The sequence below is a fragment of the Oryza glaberrima genome, chromosome 2 (assembly GCF_000147395.1).
Source record: "Oryza glaberrima chromosome 2, OglaRS2, whole genome shotgun sequence".
In the NCBI taxonomy this organism is placed as follows: domain Eukaryota; kingdom Viridiplantae; phylum Streptophyta; class Magnoliopsida; order Poales; family Poaceae; genus Oryza; species Oryza glaberrima.
The window spans coordinates 14,791,510-14,815,766 of record NC_068327.1 but is presented as its reverse complement, the minus strand read 5'-3'; the positions used below and the strand labels follow the sequence as shown (position 1 = coordinate 14,815,766).

Below are 24,257 nucleotides of genomic sequence, written 5' to 3'. Positions count from 1 at the left end.
TTAGATGGGTCGCCAGACAAGCAAGAAATCAAATCACCGGACATCTACATTTGAAGGAGCTGACCTGCGGGCCATAGACGTGGTTGGAGGCGATGAACTTGTCGACATTAGTGTCGTACCACTTTTTTTTTTGGGGGGGGGGGGAGGGGTTGTCCCGGGCGTACACCTTCTTGAAGTAACCGAAGTTGTGCGCCTTCACGCCCTCAAAGTGCTCGCCAATCCCCATCGCTGTTGTCGTTGTCGCCACCGCATTTGGATCGTTTCGACGGTGAGGTGTGGTGGTGTCATGTGGCGTTCGGTTTCGCTTCTACTTGGACAAATTGAAATTGAAATTACCTCAAAGCAATTCTCTTTTTTTGGGAGATTTAATTATAATTAAATGTTAACTACTGAAGTAAACATCAACTGAACTAGTCTGCCATTGCGAACGCTCACGAGTGCAATCGAATCCCAGGTTTCGCTTCTACTTGGACAAGGATGAGGAAGAGTAAGTGGGCAACAAGCCAACAGGATGAGCCCCGCCGCACGCAGAACCGGCCGTTGAAGATTCGCGGAAGCCCATACCAGACCACCGTCGGGGACCCGACGGGCCCTTTTCATCGAGACAGCAGCGCAGGCAAGTGAGGATGGAGGCAGACCTGGGATGGAAGATGTACTTTCACCGGTCGATGGGAGACAGCGGTGGCGTCGATTTGGCGAGGAGCCGCCTAGCGGCTGTCTATTTTTGGCCGAATGTCGCGAAAGAGAAGAAACGGAGAAACATGCTGCATATACACTTCCTCCCCCACCCACCCACCCACCCAAACAAGTGATAACTTACTAATACTAAACACATTTACAGTCACAACTCACAAGTCATAACTTGCATCTTACTAATACTACTACTTCATAAGTTCACGTTTGCAATTTTAAATGTGGATGGAGGTTCGTGGGCAAATAGAGAACATCTCACATTCCGTGGAGAAGGCAACCAATCGATCATTGGCCCAATCGAGAAAATCGTTACATAGTTACATCTGCCGGCCACTGTTATGTACATTCATTCCGTTAAGAATCACCTAATGTTGTGCGGACTCTCCCTAGCAAATGAATATGATGCAGCCCCTCGTATTGACAACCTGCGGTATAGAGATCAACCCGTGCATAATAACTAGTCCTACAGATCACAGATTAAAAAATATATATATAGCTACAAATGGAGCAAATCTAGATAGAGCCGCATAATTCCATGTGTGCAGTGTTGCTATTTATATTTGAAGATCATCCAGCGTCAGTTCATCGACTGACATCATCTTCAGTTTCTGCAGGCAGTAGCAATATCTTGAAAAGCTATGCAGTCGAGCTTTCAGGATGAGATTAGAAACAATATAAAGTACTTACCGTGATGAACTGGGGAGGATCATCCAGACTAGATGAACCAAGTATGACTTCCCGCTTTAGCTTGGATGTAAGCTTGTGCACAGCACGTAACTGCAGATATATATTACCGGTTAAACCTTGCTATTTTTTTTAACGAGGTTAAACCTTCCAAATTGGAAATTCTTGTAACGAATGATGAATATCCAAATTACGAAAGCAAAATAAATCTCAAAGCTACAACTTAAAAGAGGAGAGGCATGCAATTAATAATATACCTCCGACCGAGTGGCGCCACCAATGACAAACACAAATATACGCTGACCAAGCTTTTTGAAGTCACTCGACGAATGCTTCAGCACTGAATCACTGCAAATTTTCCATATACTAGTTATATGCCCGTGAAGGAAGACAAACAGTGGTTATGTACACAAATGCAAACGGTGTGGAATAGCTTCTCTTGTTCCAAAAAAACGTGATTTTGTTATGGAGATTAGTACGGTATCACTGACATTACATTGTACCACATCAAGATGATTAGGAGAGTTTACCTTCCTAACGTAAATAATATGTATTGCCTAAATATTATTTAGTGTCCTAAAATAGAGATAAGTTATTTGATATCATACCTAATACCTCCATCCCACAGGCTTAATTTCAAGCTATGAACTTGGACAAATACTTATCCAAGCGCATAGCTAGAAATGAAGTCCTTTTAGCACAGAGATAGTAGTGGTTAGAAAGTTATCGATAGTTAGGGATTAGAGATCAGGTTTGCTAGGAAGTAGAGATTGTATTCTTTCGGGACAAGTTGTTCATGTAGATAGTATCCGTGGTACTATAGCATGATTGCACGAGGACCCTCACTATATAAGGGACACATGTACTGATGTACCCCATTATAATCAAGCAATACAAAATAAAAATGTTAGGTCTAGCTTGATCTGAATCTCCTAGCAATCAGGACAAGCTTGGCGTCAATAAGAGTGATGTCGTCTTTATCCCGATCTCCAGACCCTTACCCTATCCATGAATCGACATGCGTAACACGTTTTCCCTTATCGATAACGACTATCTCGGGAACACAAAACACAGACAACGAAGAGTCTCTACCACTGACCTTGAATACCCATCATCAGAGCCACGTGGCCGAGCCCATGTACCACCTGTCCGTCTGGATCTCATAGAATGAGCTGGTTGGTGAGCTGGGCTAGTTCTGACTGAGCTGCTCATTGGCAGACCGTGGAAACTTGGGCTAGGGTCGTTCATGCAATAGTATTCGTCTTTTGGTAATTCTCCCTTGCTAAGCTTCTCAATCAAGTCCTGTATAAAAGGTACAAGTTAACTATCGTATATTTTAGTCAAATGAAGGCAAAACAAAATATATGCATTAGTACATCCTCGCTTTGGAGACTATGCCAATATCCAAGATGCCTATTATTTGTGACTTAATGCATCTTGTTAGGGGCATCATTAAATATCATCGACAGAGACCAGATGATTTCCCTAGTTGTCAAAGTTATATTTGAGAGACTATGGCAATATCCAGGGTAAATATATGGTGGAAACCCCAACTTAGGTGAAAACCCATGTAAACCTCAACCAAAAGGTCATCTGAATTCAACAAAAAAGAACCACACATGTAGATGAGATGATACTACACAACCATGTAAAAAATCTTGTCCAAACGAAGTCAAGTTTGGACAAGATATTTTACATGGTTGTGTAGAATTCTCATCTACATGTGTGATTCTTTTGGTAGATTTAGATGACATTTTGGTCAGTGTTTACACCCAGAAAGTTAATAATGAGATCATCATTTCAGGAAATGATACGGAACTACATAGTGATATTGATCCGGAAGAAGCTCAACAGGCACTTGAAATAGCCGAAGCTAACATGAGTAGAACTGAGGGTACGAAAGAATTGGTTGAAGCGAAGCTAGCTCCCAGACGAACTAGGATACGAGTCAAGGCTGTTAATTGGATTCCCCCATCTAATTGAAGACAACCCAACGGTTTAGTTGATACAAAGAAAAAGGGAAGAGGGTAGCGAAGCGAAGTAGGTCCAAAGCTATCTAGTAATTTTTCTACCTACCTACCTACCTACCTACTATTGGATTTGAATCAATGACTCAATTCAAGCAATACTTCAACCACTGAGTTAAGCACGCAAGAGTTTTCACCTAAGTAGAGTTTCCACCACATATTTACCCCAATATCCAAGACTTCTTATTTGTGACTACAGGTATCTTGTCAGGCGCATCCTTTCTGAAAAGTACTAATCAGACATGATCATTCCTGCAAGTAATATCAAAGCCATTCTCCTTATATGTATGTCTAGCTTCCCTGGTGCAATCACTGCAATCCTGGTCGTGCCTTCAGGATGCACCACCAGGGTCACAGGGAACGACAGCCCATACAGAAATTCTATCCACACCAAAATTTATACGGAGAGGAAAATATCGATGAAAACTATTCAAAAAAAATTGCAGATATCACTATAATATTGCTCTAATATATTTATACCTCTAGAACAGGATAAAATCGGGAAAGTGCCCATGTAGATTCTTCCCCAGTTCGCTCCTTTCTAAGTCCATGCTTCTTCTGTTATCAGTAGGAATAAATTAATACATCATGAGATCAGGTTGGTAGCAGATAAATGTTCAGAAAGAACCAAAAAGAAAGCAATAATTCATTTACCTTGTGAACATCAAATTTAAGCGTAAAACCTCCTCCCGAGGACTTTTTGGTGTCAGGGCCACATAAGCAACGCATATTACTCACAGCAATCATGTCATCAGTGGATAATCCTGCCAACTGTTAGCAAGCGAAATTTCTTACTGATTCCTGGCCAAGCATATACTCAAATCCAAATAATGTCCAAAATGGGCTCCTATCAATAATTCTGCACAGTTGCTTTACGAATTACTCCCTCCATTCGAAATTGATCTACATATAATTTTGTTGAGGTTATTCCTAAATGATCTACATATTTGTGTTCATTTATTAAGTCTATTCGTTATTTGTGCATTGGAGTAAATGGACATTGATGCATGAATCCATACACACAAGTATTTATAACCCACATGCAATATCTTGATTTGCTATTGGCTAGGAAATAGTGGGGATGGTGCATGCATTGAGTTTGTTGCTAGAGTAAATATAGTATGAGAGAGTTATTAGCTTTTCTTGGTCTTGGTGTACCTATGAAATATGTAGATCAATTTGGAATGGAGGGAGTAAAACACTATGTCATATTGTTCACCTGTGTTACACCAGATATTTAATGCCAGCATAGAAGTCACGCTTATCCAATATGAAAAGAAACTGCATGTTTCATTCATGCACGTTTCATGTATTCAATTATTATCGCATTGATGATAGAGAGTAAAGGGTAGACATACTTGGTGATATTTCATGAAAAGAAAATTTACAATAAAGCAAAAGGGAAACAGTGGAAGGTGAAAAACAACAACTTATCTAGCCAAAAAGTTGCACAGAAAAGTATACAGATTAAGCATAAAACATCTTGGGTTTGTTGAGTACGAATAGAAAAACAGAAAATTTTACCTGCATCAATTTTTCACCCTTGTCACTTTCGAACTTCTCTGGGTTGATTGCTGCATAGATCATCAGCAAACGCAACTTGTTTTCACGACTTACACCCTGCATTAAGTAGAGTAAACAATGTCATTATTAAGTCAGTAATATCAAAACACAATGTTGAAGAACAACCAATGTCATTCTAAAAAGTAATTCAAATATTAAATACCAATTGTGTCCTCAAAAAATTGATTAATTCTTTAGTTCCAGCATCACCAAATACAAGATCTTGCTCTAGCTGTCCAACATCTCGAAGACCTTGCTCCCTTATTATGCTATTGAGTTTACCTGCAATCTGTACAAAACTGAGTAATACAAATAGAATGTCCAACTATTTGATTTATGCTTCACATAGTAAACAAAAATAGAATACTCATGATATGTGAGGCAATTAATAATTAAAAAAAATAGCTCAAAAGCAATTCAGTCAATCACAGAATAAACACAGCAGCTTATTTAAAGTTTTTAATAGCTTGGAGCAAGCAAAAATATATAGGTACCATCCTTCTGGCCATGCCATTGTGGCTCACATTGCAAGCACCACAGATAATACTGCTGTGCCAGAACTGTTGCACCAGCAACAGTTGTTTGCACGCCAGCCACAGTCAACCCATTGCAATGGTATGCCTGTGGATGTGTCCCGCGAGATAATATGGTAAATATGTTAACAGCTTGCGTTTAGTAACAGTCATGCCATCACAGTTGTTACTGTGTACTACATCCTAAATAATGTGTTTCGCAAGGGGCCTCATCTTTTCGCTTATGCTCATCAGCTAAAATTTGAATTTTCAACCTTAAATTTGAAGCTGATTTTGAGGTTTTTTCGTCGAAGTTTATTTTTCAGCCTCTCGCTAAGAACACGTATATAAAATTTTTATTCACAAATTACTTTTCATTTGCAAATATGCTGTGAAACGATGGCTCCGAAGATGTTTTACAGCACAGAAATAGTCGTGTTACAGATTCATAACAGCATTGCATTGCCTCTACACATGGTAGAGGGGTGAGAAAACCTAGGGAATCAGCACATAGGATGACCTAAGGTGGATTGTGAAGAGTTTACTTTAACTGAGGTGGGTCCATGGGAGGTGGGTTAGGGCACACTCGGGAGGGAGGTGGGGTGTAGTGCTTTTCTTTTCTTTTCTTTTTCTTTTTTGGGTGATCATATTAATATTTTATTGTCTAAAACCAATTTGAAAACCTTATAAAACAAATGGACACTTAAGGCAGGGAAATTAAAAAATACCATAAAAAACTATCTGATGTATGACCCTCTTTATTTTGTTATTTAATCATTTTGACTCATGCAAATATCTACCTTCCAGTAAATCTTTTAAACTTTTAGGAAGACATCTCTAATCTACACCCCTCCTATAGAATAACTATTCTACACCCCCCACCCCCTCCCCTTCCCACTCAGCCCGCACCTCCCTTCCGTTCTCCCGCGCGCCCACACTTCCTCCACGCTCCACCCCCCCTTCCCCCTCTCGCTCCCTCCTCCCGACGGCCCCCTCCTCACCCTCTGGTTTTTCTCCTCCCTCCCTCCTCCCGGCGCCCCCCGCTCCTCTGCCTCCCTCCGATTTTTTCTCCTCCCTCCTCCCGAAGCCTCCTCCACCTCCCTCCGTTTTTTTCTCCTCCCTCCTGGTTTTTCACTTATGCGCCTCCCTCCTCCCGGCACCCCCTCCTCTCTCCTCCTCTGCCTCCCTCCGGTTTTTTCTCCTCCCTCCTGGTTTTTCACTTCTGCGCGCCCCCTCCTTTCTCTCCCTCCGGTTTTTCTCTTCTTTTCCCGATCTCTCTAATCTCCCTCTGGTTTTTTCCTCTCAAGAAATCTCCTCCCTCCCTTCTATGCAAAAATGAAAAATAATATTGTTGAGAACAAGATTTGAATTCATGACCTCATAATCCCTACGTTGTTGCCCTAACCAATAGGACTTGTAAGATTTTGTGATTGAGTAATACTTTCTATTTGTTTTGTACCTTCTTTCAAATCAAGAATTAGGAACCCAACCCTAATCATTTTCATTACCACAATAGGGGTTGTAGTAAGAAATCAACTATGTTACTGCAAAAGTTATTGATCGTTACTATGTTCCCGTAGTAACATCATTATGGAATTGTAGTAACAAGACATGTTACTACGAAACTTATAGGTAGTAGACTTTTTGCGGTAACATCGGGATAGAATGGCAGTTACACTGAACAATGTGGCAACAATATTTCTGTAGTACTGCTTTGTTTAGAGAAAAAAACTTTAAAAGTTTCAATCTTTAGAGAGTAATATTACTCGCATCATATCTTGTTTTTCTAATCCGTTTGCACCATGATGTTCATAAAAAAGTGCTTAACGAACCTAGATCCATCATGACTATATTTTAACGTCGTTACTGTAGAAAGCAGCCATGTTACTACACATTGACCATCACGTTACTACAATGTTCCTGCGACACAAACCAAAAAGGGGTGGGCGTGGGGGGAGGTCTCTCATGGGCCAACCCACCTCCCCCTCCCTAGGGCCCAAAACCCACCTCCCACTTCGGTCAAAGAACGGTCAAAGCCCCCTCCCACCGGTCAAACCCGCCTGCTACCTCCCCCCACGCCCACCTCTTTTCAATTCTCGTCTCTCAAGAATGGCGTAGTAACGCGATGGTCAATGTGTAGTAAGATGAGTGCTTTCCGCAGTAACAATGTCAAAAAATAGTCATGATGGATTGGTGCAAACAGATTAGAAAAACTAGATATGATGTGAGAGATATTGCTCTCTAAAAGATTGAGATTTACCTCTTTTCAGTTCTCGTCTCGGACACGCTTGTCAAATGTGTGGTAACACGATTGCTTTCCGCAATAACGATGTTAAAAGTTAGTCACGATGGATGTAGTTTCGTTAAGCACTTTTTTACGAACGTCATGATGCAAACGGATTAGAAAAACAAGATATGATGTGAGAGATATTGCTCTCTAAAGATGAGATCTAAAAGGTTTTAGCTCTACAAAAGCACTAGTACTATAGCTCCATAGTTACTATTACATGTTCTCTGTTCCTGTAATTTTCATCAAGATGTTACCGCCAAGAGTGCAGTAACCCATAAATTTTGCAGTAAATTATCATGTTACTACCCTTCTATGATAATGTTACTACCGAATCATTGTAACAAGGTATGATTCCTACAGTAACATAACTGATTTTGTTCACACAATTTGAACAGACATTCAACGCAAGCAAACAATGATCTCTAATCACATAGCTCATAGGGTGAATCGTTTATGAGAGCTTGCCACGAACCATGAGATCAAATTTATTTTTAATTTTTCTAGGTTAAGCCAGTTTCCTTGAGAGAAAAAATCGGATGAGGGAGGGAGGAGCGCTGATACAGGAGAAGAGAAAAAAAAAAGAGAAAAATAAGGAGGCAGAGGAGGGCGATATGGGAGGAGAAAAAAAGAGAGAAATAAGGAGGGAGAAGAGGGCGCCGATAGAGGGGGATGGAGGAGGGAGATCAGGAGGAGGGGGAGCGAAAAAAGAGGAAGAGAGAGAAACGCACGGAGGGAGGAGGGAGGGCAGGGTGCACGAGTTCAGGGGAGGGAGCGCGGGGGTGGGGAAGAGGAGCGGGCTGGTATGAAGAGGAGGGAGTGGGCCAGGATAAGCGAGGGTGTAGATTAGTGTGTGTGACAATTGGTATATATACCAGTTGTTTTATTCATGAACCAAGGTGTGGACATCCTAATCAGTGGAAAATCCAAAAACCAGTCCAAATTATGAAATATGTATGTTAAAGAAGGGCCACTTTCATCAATTTTTTGTGCTGCTATTAGAATGCAAATTTTTAAAGAAGATGAGGTGTTTAGAAAAATTAATGAATTATGTGCTTGATTAATCTGGAACCTTAAGAATGCCTTATTCTAATCAAATATGCATTGAATAGCATGTGCCCTTTTTTACTGGTGAAGAAAAAGTTGACATTCCATGGTTTGACACTAACAAAATTAGATGAAATTTGCAAAGTATAAGGCAGAGATTTTAACTTCACCATTTTGGAATAACATGAGCAGACAAACAATTCTTGAGAAGGAAAATAGTGAAAAAGTAGGGAATTTTTTAAGCTAAACAAAGAAAATATAACCAACCTCAACATGAAGAGAAAGCTTCTCAATTTGATCGCTGTACTGTGGAAGAGCTTGAACCATTTTTTGCAAATCTCTATTGGATATCTCTCCCCCAGTTCTGGTAATTTAAACATGAAGCAATGACCATTAAAATAATAAGTCAAGAACATTACAAACAAAATGGACTCATGCAACTCAACATACATGTCCAAATAAATATATAGAAAACTTTATGAATTTTTTTCTGGCATTCACTTTCCTAAAGAAACCACTCATCCATTAACATATTTGTGTTTCAGGGTTAACTCAAAAATTGTGCAGCTATACACAGCTATGCAGATCATGTTGTATCTACAGTAGTTCTCCCTCCATTCCCAATTGATAGCTGCATCAGGTTTGTGCAGCGATACCAAGGGAGAAATAAATCAAGCAGTAATTAGCAGCGATACTGGTTCGGTGGCCCACACATGGCGCATGACCATTCAACTTTTGATGGTAGATTTAACTAATCTTGAGATAATCACTCAGCATGCATGCATGTGATAAAAAAAGGAGGGGATTTAACTAATTTCCAGAAAATCTCTTCACATTAAATCCACGCATACATGCACCGGATAAACAAGGAAATCCACTGGCTCCCAATGTTGTGCGACAATCAAACCAGATTTTTTTTTCGTTTCAGTAATATGATGATCAATTAGGAATGGAGGGAGCATTTAAGAAACAGCACAGTCAACTCAGAAGGGTTGCGTTACAACTAACTTTTGTACATATATAAATCAGTAATCAACCTAACACATTTTGGACCTTTTAGTTTCATTAGCTTACAGTGTGTACTGGTGTAAGATTATGATTTCTCAAAATGACATACCCACCAATTTTATGATATTTTCTTCTAAGCTCCATTGTGATGCATGAGTATTTTGCTAATTGTTTATAACAACGAATGGTCAAAAATCACAACAGAGCAATTTCCCTACTTGGTTGAAACAATGCACAGACCTTGCTTGCTGCAGTTGAGCAGCTTTATTCTTGGACACAAAATTGCTCATCTTGTCATGCAGTCTTTCGCTTGCCTGAAAGTATGATGGTTAATTATAAAGCTATCAAACACATGAATCGCAAAGAAAGGTACTGAGGAGTAATCTCACATCTGCTATGTGGGCATGCCGGAGCTCAACCCATATTGGATCATGATCCTCCAATAGGACATCCTTCTTTTCAGTTGATGAACCATTTTTACTCGGAACCTTTTCTTTCAGTCACACATAAGAATGGAATAACCATCAAATGAAACAACAGGGAAGAATGTTACATAAAAATATATAAAAAAGAAACTCTCTCACCTCATGGACATACTTGTTGCCATCCATACATAGAAGATCATGGCACATCGCGTCATATGTCCATTCATGAATGATTGGTGCAATCTACGGTGCCAAAGAAATTATGAAGCAGCAGCATATATAGACCATGCTCAATGTAGCACTAGGATAGATGTCAAAACTGCGTATACAGGTATGTTTACAATGTACCTGGTCTACTGAACGATCAACTATAAGTAGCTCACATGTCTCAGTTTGAGGATAATCCGGTATTGATGTTTTCAATTTTGAAAGGCAATTCCAAACAGCAGCAGCAAGTTTTGTAGGCACTAAATCTCGTAGTGTTGTCGTTACAGAAGCATCAATTGTCTTGGCGACACGGTAGTGCACTCTAGGGAATTCCTGTAATTTGTTGAACAATACATAAAAAAAGTGAATTGTTACCTAATAGTTACTCTAGAACGACATGTGCACATCAAGCACCAAAAGTTATTCATTGTATGTCCATGGAAAGTAAATGTATTATGTATACAGAAATAACCCAATATGTGGAGCAGAACATCAGTTGAGCATCAAAATCATTTGGTATTGCCCACCTTCTTTTCCAGTACTCACTAGGGATACAAACGGGTCAGGTCAAGGGCCAACCAAATTGAGGCATTGACCTTTGCTAGTTCTTTTTCTTCAGAAACAGCTCAAGGGCATCTATGGGGGCACATTTAGGACTATCGTACTGCATACTAAGGTAAAAAAAACCCAATTAAGTGGTAAGTGAGCCATCAATAAGTATGGGCTAATGGGCCAGACCACTGGCATCCCTAATTTTTTCACTTGCAACTGCATCATTTATCATCTGAAAAAAATGCTGTCTGATTATACCAGGAGTTCACTTCCTACAGAGATAGTTCCTTTTTGTCATACAAATCACCTACTTTAGTGTTGATGAATGTAGGCCAGGTCAGGTCAAGATGATGACCTACCGGAACTGCATAGCATAGTGCCAACTGTCAACTGTCAACCACAGTGCATCTCCGACATTGGATCTGCAGGCAATTTATATAACAATCTAGGAGGGATGTGTTGAGCTCTGCCTCTGCATTCTTATTGCAGTCTTTGCTCCTCACGCTCTCCTCTTCTTCATTGTCCCACATAATAATTAAATATTCCCTCCATCCCAAAATATAGGAAAGTAGCTATATTTTGGGACAGAGGAAGTACATAGAACCACCTTTTTTTTTTTTGGGGGGGGGGTGGGGGGAGGGGGGGGGTTTACTTCTTGTGACATGGATACTACTGGTTTATTGTTTTGACAAGAATTATGTGTGCTTGTGTAATAAAATAGTAAGTACACACAAACCAAATGCTTATTGTTTTAGGCCACTAAATAGGCTGAGATTACACCATGACTATGAACAAAAGGAAGTTAGCAGAAATTACATAACAGAGGTTTCAGGTGCTGGCTGAAGAGTCCAGGATGTGGGTATAGCGGACAGCATATGAGAAGTGGGATCAAACCAACAGGGGGAAACACAGGAGGAATTCAAGAGATCTTCGCTCCCCGTGATATGGGCCTTACAGATAGAGGGTCTAGAGGCCGTATTATGTATTATAGTTAAGAAGGTTATTAGTTAGCTAGGAAGTTGGACATAGTTTGTTAGGAAGGGTCAGGGTATTTCCAATGCAATAATAAAACTAACAATCTTGTTTCTGTAAGCTGCCACATCATTGTTTTTGCTTAGGAGAGGGAGAGGAGATAGAAACAAGAAACAATTAGATAGAAATGAACATTACTGAGAAGTCGTATCTATCGTCAATTAGGAATTCCATGCAGCAATTAATGCTTGTGGGGCCTTGTGAACGTACCATGCATTCTAAGGGCTATTACTACTGTTGTTTACATATGTCATTTCTGTATTTGGAATGTCCTTAAGTTAATCCTATCGATAAAAGGACACCACATACCCCGTTATGAAACAAGCAATCAATCTATATGGTTAGTCCAGTAAGCCTAAGAGTCACTATCACAACAAGTGAAGCCCTGCCAGCACTAGTAGAGGGAAAGGCCTTATCCCATCAGTCTTTGGACCAGTTTCACATTTCGTGGGACAAACCAAAGGGCAATCCTGCCCCACATATATCCCTAACTTCATGCGATCATCATAAAGCACTTTGTTTAGAACTTTAGATCTAAAGCACCCTATTTTTCAGACCTAAAACACTTTGGTTTGCATTAAATCAGGATATATTAACAGGAAACACAAAAAAAATGTGCAACAGCATCTTTCACAAATAAGAAATGTATTCATACCCTCATTGATGCAAACACTGTAGATATGCGAGTAGCCATTGTGTTCAAACAAGCATTGTACTTGTGTGAATCCAAAGCATTTTCACTAAAAAGCTCCTCCAATGCTCTTTCATGGTCAGTGGTGAAACCCTGCATGCAATCACTAGCAATATAACGTACCAGAGAAAAGGGATTACCATGTAATGGTTGGTACTTTGACTAGCATCTATGTCCTCTCTATAAGATAATAAATATGGTATCATCATTCAAGTAGCACGATAAAATTTACCGTTTACACTAACTTGTAACAGTATTAGATATAATTAGAAAATAGGTTACCAGTTGACAGGCAAAATTTCTAAAGTTGGTTATTTATCATTGCAACTACCAGCAACCAACCAAAATGACCAGAATCAAATCTTAGAGAATTTCCAATAATCCTAGCTGTGTATCATGGAAGTATTGAAATTTACATTAAAGGCAATTCAAACCATTCTTGTCACTGCCAATGATTGGGTTTTTCCCACGTTGCTCATATCATTCGCTCATAAGGCGTATCTATTGGGTCCCTTTTTCTCCTGACCAAGCCAGCTGGCTTCCTTCAAACAAAAAAGGATCCAGCTGATTTGCAGAAATAGGAAATGAACTCCTAAAATCATGCACTTGTTTAGGGAGGTCCACGATTTAAGATAGCCTATTGTAAATGTGCTTCCAAGAAATTCAGAAATATGCTTTAAAATTTAATATGTACAGTTAGGGCTTATGTAAAAGTCAAACAGCAAAAAAAAAATTAATATATGTTCTGTATAGAAATTATTTTTGAGAAATTTTTTTGGTGGCAGTTCAAAACCAGCTTAACAGAGCTGGCAAAATGACTAAACCAGAGGCAAAAGGACCCTAGATGTGGGATCCACAAGCAAGAATGATTGAATATAAGCAAAGTGGCAAAATCAGTTCAGATATCTTTGGAGTGAAATCAATGCCATTACATCTTGGGAGTGGCATTTTTTCAAAATGGCAAATTTCAAGTGGTATGAACCCGAAAAGCCCAAAATGGGAACAAAAACTCAGAAAAATATTTAGTTATCATGGATCTGTTTACAGTATAACATTGTTTTCAAGTTCTTTAAACCGAAAAATATATTAGGTCAAAAGGAAAATGACGATGTGTTTGTGAGCTATCCTATATTATTAACCAAATAACACCAAATGCTTCTCCTTTTTTAATTGCATGAGAACTTCTCAAGTTGTAGAGCAAAGTATCAGGGCTCAATTGCTCAAATACTCAATCCTATGCGTAAATCATGGATGAACAAAACAATTCCTATAAAAAATTGCATGAAATTATTTATGCTTCAAGAATATATGTAACAGATACAAACTATAAATGAAACACTGAAATTTCCGCAAGAAAAAAAAAACAGATGTGCCATGATACCTGGGAATCAATAGCAAAGTACTCCAAATTCATCTGGAATACAACGAAAAATAAAATGTGAATAAATAGTTAGCATAACAGTCTTTTATATTTAAAACATTCTGGAATAAAATATAAGAGGATAGCATAATCCAAGTAACCTCACTAAGTGCACCAATACGGGGTAGTACACTTGAATCTTTTTTTATTTGAGTAACTAATTCTTTCTGTATGGGAGAACTGAAAAACACATACGCCCTACAACATGATCAACAGTCTATCAGTGAAAGAAACAGAATAGAGATTGTACATAAGAGGAGATTCAAGTGGCGGTTTATGTTAATTCAGACATACTTCTTGTATAACGGATTTCTTCCGGACATGTCATTCAGGAACATCCCAATGCTGCAACATGATGATTAAAAATCAAACAAGTGTAATGCGTGAAAAAGTTGGAAAACGAACTACAAGCACTACTGACAAGTAAATAGATTATGGCTGTGTTCGGCAATGGCAGTCAGGAACTAAACCCTTGTGCATGCAAAACGGAGTGAATTATTAGCGTATGATTAATTATATATTAGCTAATTTTTTTTAAAAAAAATGGATTAATTTGATTTTTCTTAAAGCAACTTTCCTATAGAAAACTTTTGCAAAAAAATGCATTGTTTAGCAGTTTGAAAAGTGTGCGAATAGAAAAGGAGAGAGATGAGTTGGGAAAGAAGGTGGAAGAACACAGCTTATATGTGGATGATGAGTGCTGATGATGAGAGATGAGCAGGGCTAATAGCACTGATGAGTGCTGATAGTGACAGGAACTGAACTTCTTTCTATAGGAAAGGAAAAACCTAGTTGATCTCCACAAATTGTAGTTAATGTTAATTCTCTTTTCTCTCATGAAGCCATACCACCTCAACTGTTTCTAGCCTTTGGATCATTTATCTATGGTTCAAATTATCCATCTTCTCTCATGAAGTCACGCACATGCAAATCATCTCAATTATTTATAGCTTTTTCCCACCACAATCACCTCAAATTATTTTTAGCATTTGATCGCTGATGCATTTAGGGAGAAGAAATATATCAATGCGATGATAGTAAAACAAAGTTGGCAGCCACCAAATTGTGACTTAGGGAAAGGGAACTAATATGAGAGATTATATCGATGATTAGGAGACTGAACCAATACGATACTCCCTCCCGTCCCAAATATAACAATTTCTAGCATTCAAGATTTGTCCCAAAATATAACAACTTCTCCAACATTCTCTACCCAACCAATCACAACCCTCCACCTACCTCTACTTCTAAACCAATCACAACCTTCCCCCATTTTATTCTACCTACCTTCCCCGTATACCCGTGTCCAACCCTAAAACTGCTTATATTATGGGATGTAGTACATTATATCGATGAGATGATCGGTGCAATTTTATTTTGCACTTAATGTTTTCTTATTATCATACGATGATGCGACTTTCCCGCAGCAATGTACGTAGTTTCATCTAGTAGAAGAAACAGATCTACAAATTAAGAGAGTAACACATCATCTGAACCTTTAGTAAGCAAAGAAAAGGGAAAGTTATACATTAGCTACAAATTGTTATACAATGATAAGAATGGTCATTGTCATGTAAAACATAAATGTGATAAAACCTCACCCCACAATAGAATCCAATGACTTTAAGGGCCTGTTTGGCCTTGGGCATCAGGTGTGAGCTCTCTTATTAGTCTTTGGGGCTGTTGTTGCTTTCTTCAGAGAAGCTAACTTCCTAATAGAATCCCAAAAATTGATCGGCTGGGTAAGCCCAAAGGCTAGCTTATTTTGGAATTACTGGGAAAATCAGGGATGAAGTGGTAGGGGATAGAAGGAAGCAGCTTTTTGGCTTATTTCTTTGAAATAGCTTTAACCATCTCCAAAAGCTAAGTGGTGATAGCTCTAATCTAGCTTCAATTGGCAGCCAGTCGGGGCAGAAAAGGCCCTAGACATGTTCAGTACAAACTAATTAAGTGATTACTTCCCTAACTTATTGCAATGTGCTTAACAACCCCTGTCTGGCATTGCATGGTAAATTGATCAAATATAATCGTGCAAGCCCATCATCGTGCACAACCACAAGCAGATCTTTTGTGTGATTGCACTCCATGAGCTCATGCTACAATCATATAAGTGTGTGCACAGATATCTGGAACTCCAAGAATTTTTGGCAGAGGTAACTCCAAGAATTTTCAATTGCTATGTTTACATTTCATATTTCGAGTAATTTCAGAAAGCCATATGTATTACGGATTGTGGCACATGACCCCCAGGTTTATGGTCTAAAGGTTATATAAAACCCCATCTTTATTTAAATCTCAGCTAATTTTCGTATATTTGAAACAATACTGTTCAAAGTAATAAGGAGTTACATCTTAATACAGAAATCATATAGACACTTTATGACATGAAAACTTAAGTAAATGTGTCCCCAACATGTTTTATAGAAAGTGAAAATAGAGAGTGGCTGTGTGCCATGTTCTTGAGTGCATGCCTATCTCTATGCCTAATAAGTGTCACCATCTTGATGAATCCTTTGCTTCCTGGACCCCAACACAATGTTCACCAAATAAGTGAAATTACTCAGACGCATCAAGTTTAAAACAAGCTATGGGAATATTTGGATTTTGAACTACAACTTACTATGATTTATCCCAAAAATCATGAGAATTTTGTAGGTCCTACTTTTAATTGAAGGACTTGGGTAGCATTTGGGTCTTCTGGTATTTCAAAACCTTCAGCAATGGTAGGAAGGCAAATGTATACGAGAAGCATCAGCATCGACATAGGCATCAGATCAATACATCTAAACTAGCATACCACTAACCCCCACGTTCCTGCAAGTTCAATGGCATATAGCAGAATGCCAATTCTCCAACTATTTTCATATTGGCACACAGCTGTTTTTTTCCCAAAAAGAAAAGGATATGATCTAGTTTTACAGTAACACATAAACGGATTGCACAACAGAATCATTGCAAACAGAAGTTGTATAGATTTGCTTACTTTTCTTTAGTTGGTTGAATGAAATATATAGCATCTAGTGAAGGCAACGGTTGTCTCCGTTTGTACAAATCTTCAACCACTGCAAAAGAACTAGCATAGGTGAGACTTTACAGATGATGCATCTACTGGAAGGCTTTAAAATATACAGTGAACAAATATTTCAACAAATAACAATTTAGGAATTCGAAGGTTCCAGAGCACGAAGCTAGAAAAAGGATACAAAATGGCATGTAAAAATCAGGATAACCATATAAGCATAAGGTGATATACACAGAAGCATATTTGAATCAGTTGAAAGAGATGATACTGTAGAAACAAGACTTTGGTGGTGTCAGCTGAAACACATAAGCAGGACCACAACTCATGCACCAAGCAGCCTAAAGAAAATACTCGGTCATAATATTTGACGCAGTTGACTTACCATGGAGCTTGACAATTTGTCTTATTCATGGTCTTATTCAAAAAAAAAATGTGTAATTACCATTTATTTATTTTGAAGGTACTTAAAGCATGACTTAGCATTTTTATAAGACGAATGGTCAAACTTCATGGTCAAAGTCAAACAAACTGATCAAATAATGTATTTCCTTATAAATAAAACAAAATCTGAGAAAGAACAAAATGTGTGTCACTACTTACATGAAACCCCTTCTTCTGTAATATCTGCCATCTTACATGAACATGATATTATCTTGACTGTAAGTTTATCCATAATAAGAACCTAGAAGAAATCATAACAATTTGTGTAAGATGCTGCACAAATTACATAAGGGAATTTGTTAGAGAAGGGCATAAACATATTGTAGAAATTTCGATGTTTTCATAAACAGATATATCTATAGACTCAAAACTTCTTCAAATAAATATAGCCTCCTCACGAACATATCTAAAATGATCATTAAATGCAACATGCGAACAATCATGTCAGCGTGTGAGCTCAGTGCCTGTGGGTGCCTAGACTGCCATTTCAAATATGCTCACTAGATGTTTTTCATACTACAAATTAAGCAATAAGCATCATATTCCAACAAGCTCCCAGTTAATGGAATTTCTAGTAATCCCTTCAAAGTTTATGTTTTCCTAGCAAAGTGAGTTGAACCAGCAAATGCCTGTAAATAAATTTAGAATGCTGCATGTTATATTTCTGTAAGAGTAAGTTGCACCATACAACAAGATGTGAGGTGAGTGCAAGTAGGGAACTAGAGGATTGCTCATTTACACTAACAAACTTGTTTTGCTGGTACACAACAGGTCAATTTTACCCTTGATGGCATTTTCTATGCATATATGCTGTATGTGATGTCATATAGGAAGGAAACGAGAGATACTTTAAATGAGCTAAGTGGGATACCTAAAGGTAGTCTGGTAGTGTCATAATGGCCCAAAATTTATTTTAATGCAACAATGCGTGCAACACAAATTGCTCGCCCATGTATAGGTACCTCTGTTTCCCTTTTTCTTTTTCTATCTATGTCTCTCATTGGCTAGTAACATCACCAGGCCACCAGGCATTCTGAGACCTTTCCTATAAAATAAGATCCTAGCCCTAAACGAAATGGTGTTTAAATTACACTCTATTAAGCCATCACAACCACATCGGAGTATAGGGAGTCAACGAGGATGAAAATTGTCCTCTTGGGCTGGTGGGTATGAGCCAAACAAGATTGCTGACACAAACGAGCAAATCTCAAGTTCCACACTTGCACTCACCCTGCAAGTTGTTGTACATATGATGCAATGCAGACTATAAATCAAAAGAAATGTCATATTTACATGTTTTCCGACTTTATCATTATTCAATGTATACAGCAGGGACCTCAAGTAGTTTTTTTTTCTTAAAAAGATGCATACGTGTTTTCCGACTTTATCATTATTCAATGTATACAGCAGGGACCTCAAAAGAAACCATGTCAATCTGAAAGGTGCCCAGGATTCCTTACCTTCCATGTTGATTTTGAATGTTTCCTAGTTGACCTGAGCATTTCAAATAATAAACCTGCATGGTCACAGCAAAAAAAAAAAAGGTTAAATGGAGGTGCTTTCTATATGAAAGCAGATAAGCTTGTGCAAAAACAGACAATAACAGTGCTCCTTGAATGAATATGAATAGAGAATTGAAATGTGTGGTTTGGTTGGAAGTGTGATGAAGCAGAAATATACAACATGAAACTTGCCATGCAGAGAATTACACGGTAGATTAGTATACCACATAAGTCGACAAGACAACCAAGTCAAAGTAAGGTAACTAGCGCTCCATGGAGCAGAAGAATAAATAGATGAAGAATAAATAGATTAGTATACCACATAAGTCGACAAGACAACCAAGTCAAAATAAGGTAACTAGCGCTCCATGGAGCAGAAGAATAAATAGATGAAAAATAAAAAGGTAAGCTTCTGTCAAGATTAGTTGGCCATAGAAACTACAATCATGAGCGAACCTTTTGCTCACAAGTCACAAGACAAACAAGACAACCAAAAATTAAATATCCTGCAGTTAAAACAATTATAAGAAAAACTGTGATTCAGCAATTATTTCTCACCAGTAAATTTTGACATCATTAACTGTACAGAACAGAAATGGTTTTGACTACCACTAAATAAGCAAGCATGGCCCAATTCATTTCATCGTCGGGCATCCTACCAGATATGGCTTCCATATATCAAAGAATAGTACATTCCAGAAATATGGAAATCAAGAGCACAAAGAAGCCATTGCTGCATAACAGACTCGTCCAACTAGACACCAGTAGTACAACGATGATGCAGCAGTGAAGGCATCTCAGGTAAAAACCAAATAATCCTGTACGATTTTCTACTCCGATAAGAGCTCTAAGCAAACAAATTCGCACAACCACACGGATTTTTCCTATCTCCACAAGCAATTGTCCCAGATCCATCCCCAACAGCAGCATCAGCAGCAGCAGCAAGCAAGCAAATCGGGAGCAGCAGGGATAGAGGAAGCACAGAGTGGTGGCCTTACGGTCTCGCGTGATTTGGCGGAAGCTCCGGTGGTCCCCGCCCTGGGAGGAGGTGTCCGAGTCCATCGACATGGCGCCGGAGATCTCCCCCGCCTACTTCCGGCGACGCCGCCTCGGGCTGCGCTAGTAGGGTGGAGAGAACCACTAGCCTTTGACCCGCCCCGCGTAGAGGAGGCGGTGATCGGCGGGCGGCGAGCAAGCAGAAGAAGGGGAAGTCGGAGAGAGATCAGAGGGAATGCTCCGTGTGGCCGCGTGCCGGAGAGAGGAAGAAGAGAATTGGGGGGAGGAAGCGCGTGCGCGTCTCCAAGAGGTCGTCGGACGGTGGCGGCCGAGGAGATTTTACCAGATTGCCCCCCCTCCTCTGTGCTTCGTTGGACTTTTTTTTTTTCTTTTTGACGCTGTGCTTCGTTGGACTTGACCTGTACGACTTCCATGCTAAGAAAAGGGGCAGGCGGTGCGGTTGCTCTGCAAGCTTTATTCGTATCTATGTGACATGTGGGGCCCACTTGGTACTAGACCCACCGGTCATTGGTTATAGTTGAGTGAAGCCGACGCCACTCGCTCTCAGGCCTCTCATAGTGCGGTGAGCTGGACCGGGATCTCGTCGCACCAGGTTGGATTTTTGCCGCCGTGTCACTTGGACCCGCGCCTAAACTAGGTTTCTCGTCCCCTAGGTGAGCGACGCAAAACCTCGCGAAATCCAGGGCGCGCAGCAAGGAGAAGACCCGGGTCGCGCACGCTGTGGGCGGCGTAGCCTCGCCCTCGCGTCGAAACCGTAGCGCGAAATCCCCGATTCACCCTCCCAAAACCCACTCCCGCTGCACCGATTTCCCTCTCCCGTCACCAATTCCTCTGCTCCCGCGCCGAGAATCCTCAAAATTAGCAAGCAAAATCAAGAACACAGATCGTCACGGCGATTACCAGAAGAATCACACAAGAGTCACACAAAATCATAGAAGAAAATCAAGAGTCACACAAAATCACACAAAAAAAATCAAGAACGTCGCCGCCAAGAACGCCAAGGAGGAGTGCGCCCTCCTCCCGGCCGCCACCGAGCTCCGCCGCCACGCGCGTCATGACGCCGAGCTCCGCCTTGGCCAGGTCGACGCCGAGCCCGTCCACCACGCTCCAGGGCGGGGCTAGCGCCGCCACGCCCCTGGCCACGCCGACCCCTCCCTGCCTCCGCGCTGCCCTGGTGGGGGAGATGAGGAGGCGTCGCGGGGGAGAAGCCGCGATGCGTCGATGGAGCGGTGAAGTTGTCGAGGTCGTCCGGGAAGAAGCCGCGACGCGTCGGTGACGACGTCATCCATGGGAGGCCGGATGCGAGACTCGCCATGGCTTCCTGCGAGCTTCTTGAGCTCGCGGACAAGGAGCGAAGGCGCGAGGGGAGGTGGGGGAGGAGCGCGAGGCGTCCCCGGCGTGCCGCCACGGCGTGGGAGGCGAGGAGGCGCGGCGGCGGACCGGGAGGAGGAGCGGCATGGGAAGCGAGACGAAGGAGGCGTGGCGGTAGAAGGAGAGAAGGAGGAGGAGCGGTGAGGAGAGAAGGGTAGGTGAGGAAATAAATTGCGTTCGGCTCCCGTGTCCCACGCGCGTAGGGTAACGCCCATTGTGGGATTCTTTTCCTTCCATAGTATCTCCATTCAATTAGGTCACGTAAAATAGAATCCTTGCACTGTGGGAAAGAGTGTCTTTGGGTCTTTTTTTGGGGCTAAGACACGGGCTCCGGTGCTTGCACTGTGAGTGCCCTCAGATTAGACGGTTTCCACTGCACGCTTGAAAAATGAAATGGACCACCAACAATCTATACTAATATAAAAAGGAATAGTTATCTTCTTCCAATCCGATAGGTAAAATCAACAGGTGAAATCCCTACCGTTTATCCGCATCGCTCTAATCCCTATCGTCCACAGGATTTCACCCTCCCGCAATGACCGCGATTTCACTCCCCTATCCATCCACCGCGATTTTCGCCCGCGCTCTCGCCACCACGCGAAGACTCCGCCTCCGCGCTATTCTCTCCTCCTCACGTCTCCCCACCACCACTCCACTCCACCACTGGCCCCGCCGGAGACGGAGCCGAGGTCTTCCGCCGCCACCGCCGCCGTCGCCACACTCCACCGCTGGCCCCGCTGGAGAATTCTGCAAAATTATCGTCGTCCCCACCGTAGCGCTTGCTCTTCCCAGCCACCGCATCACGCACCACGGCCCAGCCATCGAGCAACAGCACCTCCTCCTCCCCGCTGCCTACTCCACCGAGGGAGACCTTGGCATCACCGTCGCTGCCCTCAAACCGGTGTCCAAATGGGATGGGGGAAGGGAGAGACAGTGGCGCGTTTGGGAATGGGAAAGAGTTAAGAGGGGGAGACCGCGGTGGTAGTAGGGGACAATGGAGAAGGTGGCACCGTGTTAGGAACTCTTGTGGGCTGCAATGTGGGCCAATTCAGTGGCCTTCTAAGCCTAGCCCAACCAAGACAAGGAGGAGAACTACAAAACAACAAAGCTGCACTTTCAGGGGCTATCACAAGATCAATTGGCAAACGGCGACGGCGGCGGCGACCTGGTGGCCGGTTGGCACCTTGTCGATTTCCTTCCTCCCTACCTTCCTTCTCCCTCTATCTTCTCCATCTTCCACCACTTGTATCCCCTTAGTTCATCCTCCTTCCACCTCTATTTATTGGAGTATGGTTGCTATTGTATTGGATGCTTGCATATTTGAGTGGAATTGAGATCAGAGGTTGGGGTTCCTAACAAATTGGTAGCAGAGCTGCTCGGTTCGTGGGATTTCTTGTCATTGAGGTCTTGGGAAGACAGCAGTGCAAGGTGGAAGAAGAATTGGGCAAGGGAGGTGTTCAAGAATCTAGCGCACACAACCTGTTCGACAGAATGACAAGCCAACATAAGGTGTTCAAGGATGATGAAAGGATAGCAGAGCCCGTTCCCATCAAGTCCACCATGAACAAGGAAGGAATATTCATGGACGAAGCTTTAGATCGGATTCTTGAGAGGTTTGAGTTGATGGAGGCCAACCGTAGACAAGAGGAGTTCAATCAAATACTACAAAAGCTAGAGGAGGTAGAGGCTCGTAGGAGCAAGGCTGCCGAGGAGACAATTGCATCCATCAGGGCAACCACCGCTGTCCTCAAGGCTACATCACCTACAGCACCCATGGCACCACCTACTCCAGCGCGTACCAAGTGTTTGACAGAATGCCCCAACAACAACCTCACTTGGGCGACGGCGAACTCAAGTCCCATTAGTGAGGATACTGCTCCAACAGTTGCCTGGGAGCTAGGAGACAACAAGGACAAGGGCCACGCCCCCTGCGTCGTCACAAAGGACTCACTCGAGGTCACGCCCACCATGTGTTCGACGAAATGCTCCGGTCCTACCGTTGAGCCTGATCTCACTGTGGCTGTAGTGGTTACGTCCGCCACCACTGCCGTGGCCTCTATGGAGTTGGTAGCTGCTGGGAACGCAATCGGTGCCACTTACATCAACAATCTTGACCACCCCAAGGTGACGCACGCCAAGTGTTTGATGTTGGACCTTGGCTCCAATAGTGGCGACAACCAAACCATGGTCACGTTCCAGACCTTAGTGGACATGACTAAAGGCGTTTTTGCACCTGATGCAACAATTGAAGTCAGCTCACCAAGGAAGATCGCTGAAATGGACTTGGTCATAGTGATGCCTACAGGGTGTTCAATGCTATTCTTTGACAAAGGTGCCAGTGAGTTGCTGCCTGTAAGGAGACATGTTATGTGGCAATAGTTATTGGAGCAGTGCAAGCGAAACCCTTGGTCGCCTCCTAACTCAGTTTATCAAGTTAATGGAATATGGGAGTTGTGGCATGTGCCCTGGCTAGACTTCAACTATTTTAGAACAAGATTATGTTTGATGCCACCTTGGCCACCATCGACTCAAATTGGAACCATAATGCTTTGGCTGGTGGCAAACTCATGGTTGAGGATAGTAGAGCTAAAACTGTGGCCTGACCCACAATCAAGTCAATGTAGCATAGGCGGGAGGTGGACTGAACTGAAAGTTCCATGGTCAGCACTTGATTGTGAATGTTCTATGGGAGATGATCTTTGCAGTGCAAATTGCATAAGAAACGAAGCACTTTCTGTTGCATTATCTTGTGCACC

The 24,257-nt window shown here is 41.5% G+C and overlaps 1 protein-coding gene across 1 annotated transcript; it reads right to left on the bottom strand.

Moving 5' to 3' along the window:
* Positions 1 to 925: 925 nt before the first annotated feature.
* On the bottom strand, positions 926 to 20,436 carry LOC127764189 (probable protein transport Sec1a). The gene is made up of 21 exons (XM_052289030.1): positions 20,112 to 20,436; positions 19,072 to 19,127; positions 17,771 to 17,852; positions 17,132 to 17,210; positions 14,443 to 14,493; positions 14,250 to 14,346; positions 14,110 to 14,142; positions 12,693 to 12,821; positions 10,595 to 10,786; positions 10,406 to 10,489; positions 10,211 to 10,309; positions 10,062 to 10,135; positions 9,081 to 9,177; positions 5,131 to 5,256; positions 4,929 to 5,024; positions 4,059 to 4,175; positions 3,885 to 3,962; positions 2,477 to 2,679; positions 1,635 to 1,725; positions 1,381 to 1,470; positions 926 to 1,301 (listed from the first exon to the last, which is right to left on the bottom strand). The coding sequence occupies exons 1-21, from the start codon at positions 20,179 to 20,181 to the stop codon at positions 1,248 to 1,250; spliced, it is 1,998 nt and encodes a 665-aa protein (XP_052144990.1). The 5' UTR covers positions 20,182 to 20,436; the 3' UTR covers positions 926 to 1,247.
* Positions 20,437 to 24,257: the final 3,821 nt, after the last annotated feature.

Coding starts and splice junctions, on each gene's coding strand:
- LOC127764189 (XM_052289030.1), bottom strand. CDS start 20,181: ATGTCGATGGACTCGGACACCTCCTCCCAGGGCGGGGACCACCGGAGC. Junction 3,963..4,058: donor TTAAATTTGATGTTCACAAG/GTAAATGAATTA, acceptor TACTGATAACAG/AAGAAGCATGGACTTAGAAA. Junction 1,302..1,380: donor ATCCTCCCCAGTTCATCACG/GTAAGTACTTTA, acceptor TACTGCCTGCAG/AAACTGAAGATGATGTCAGT.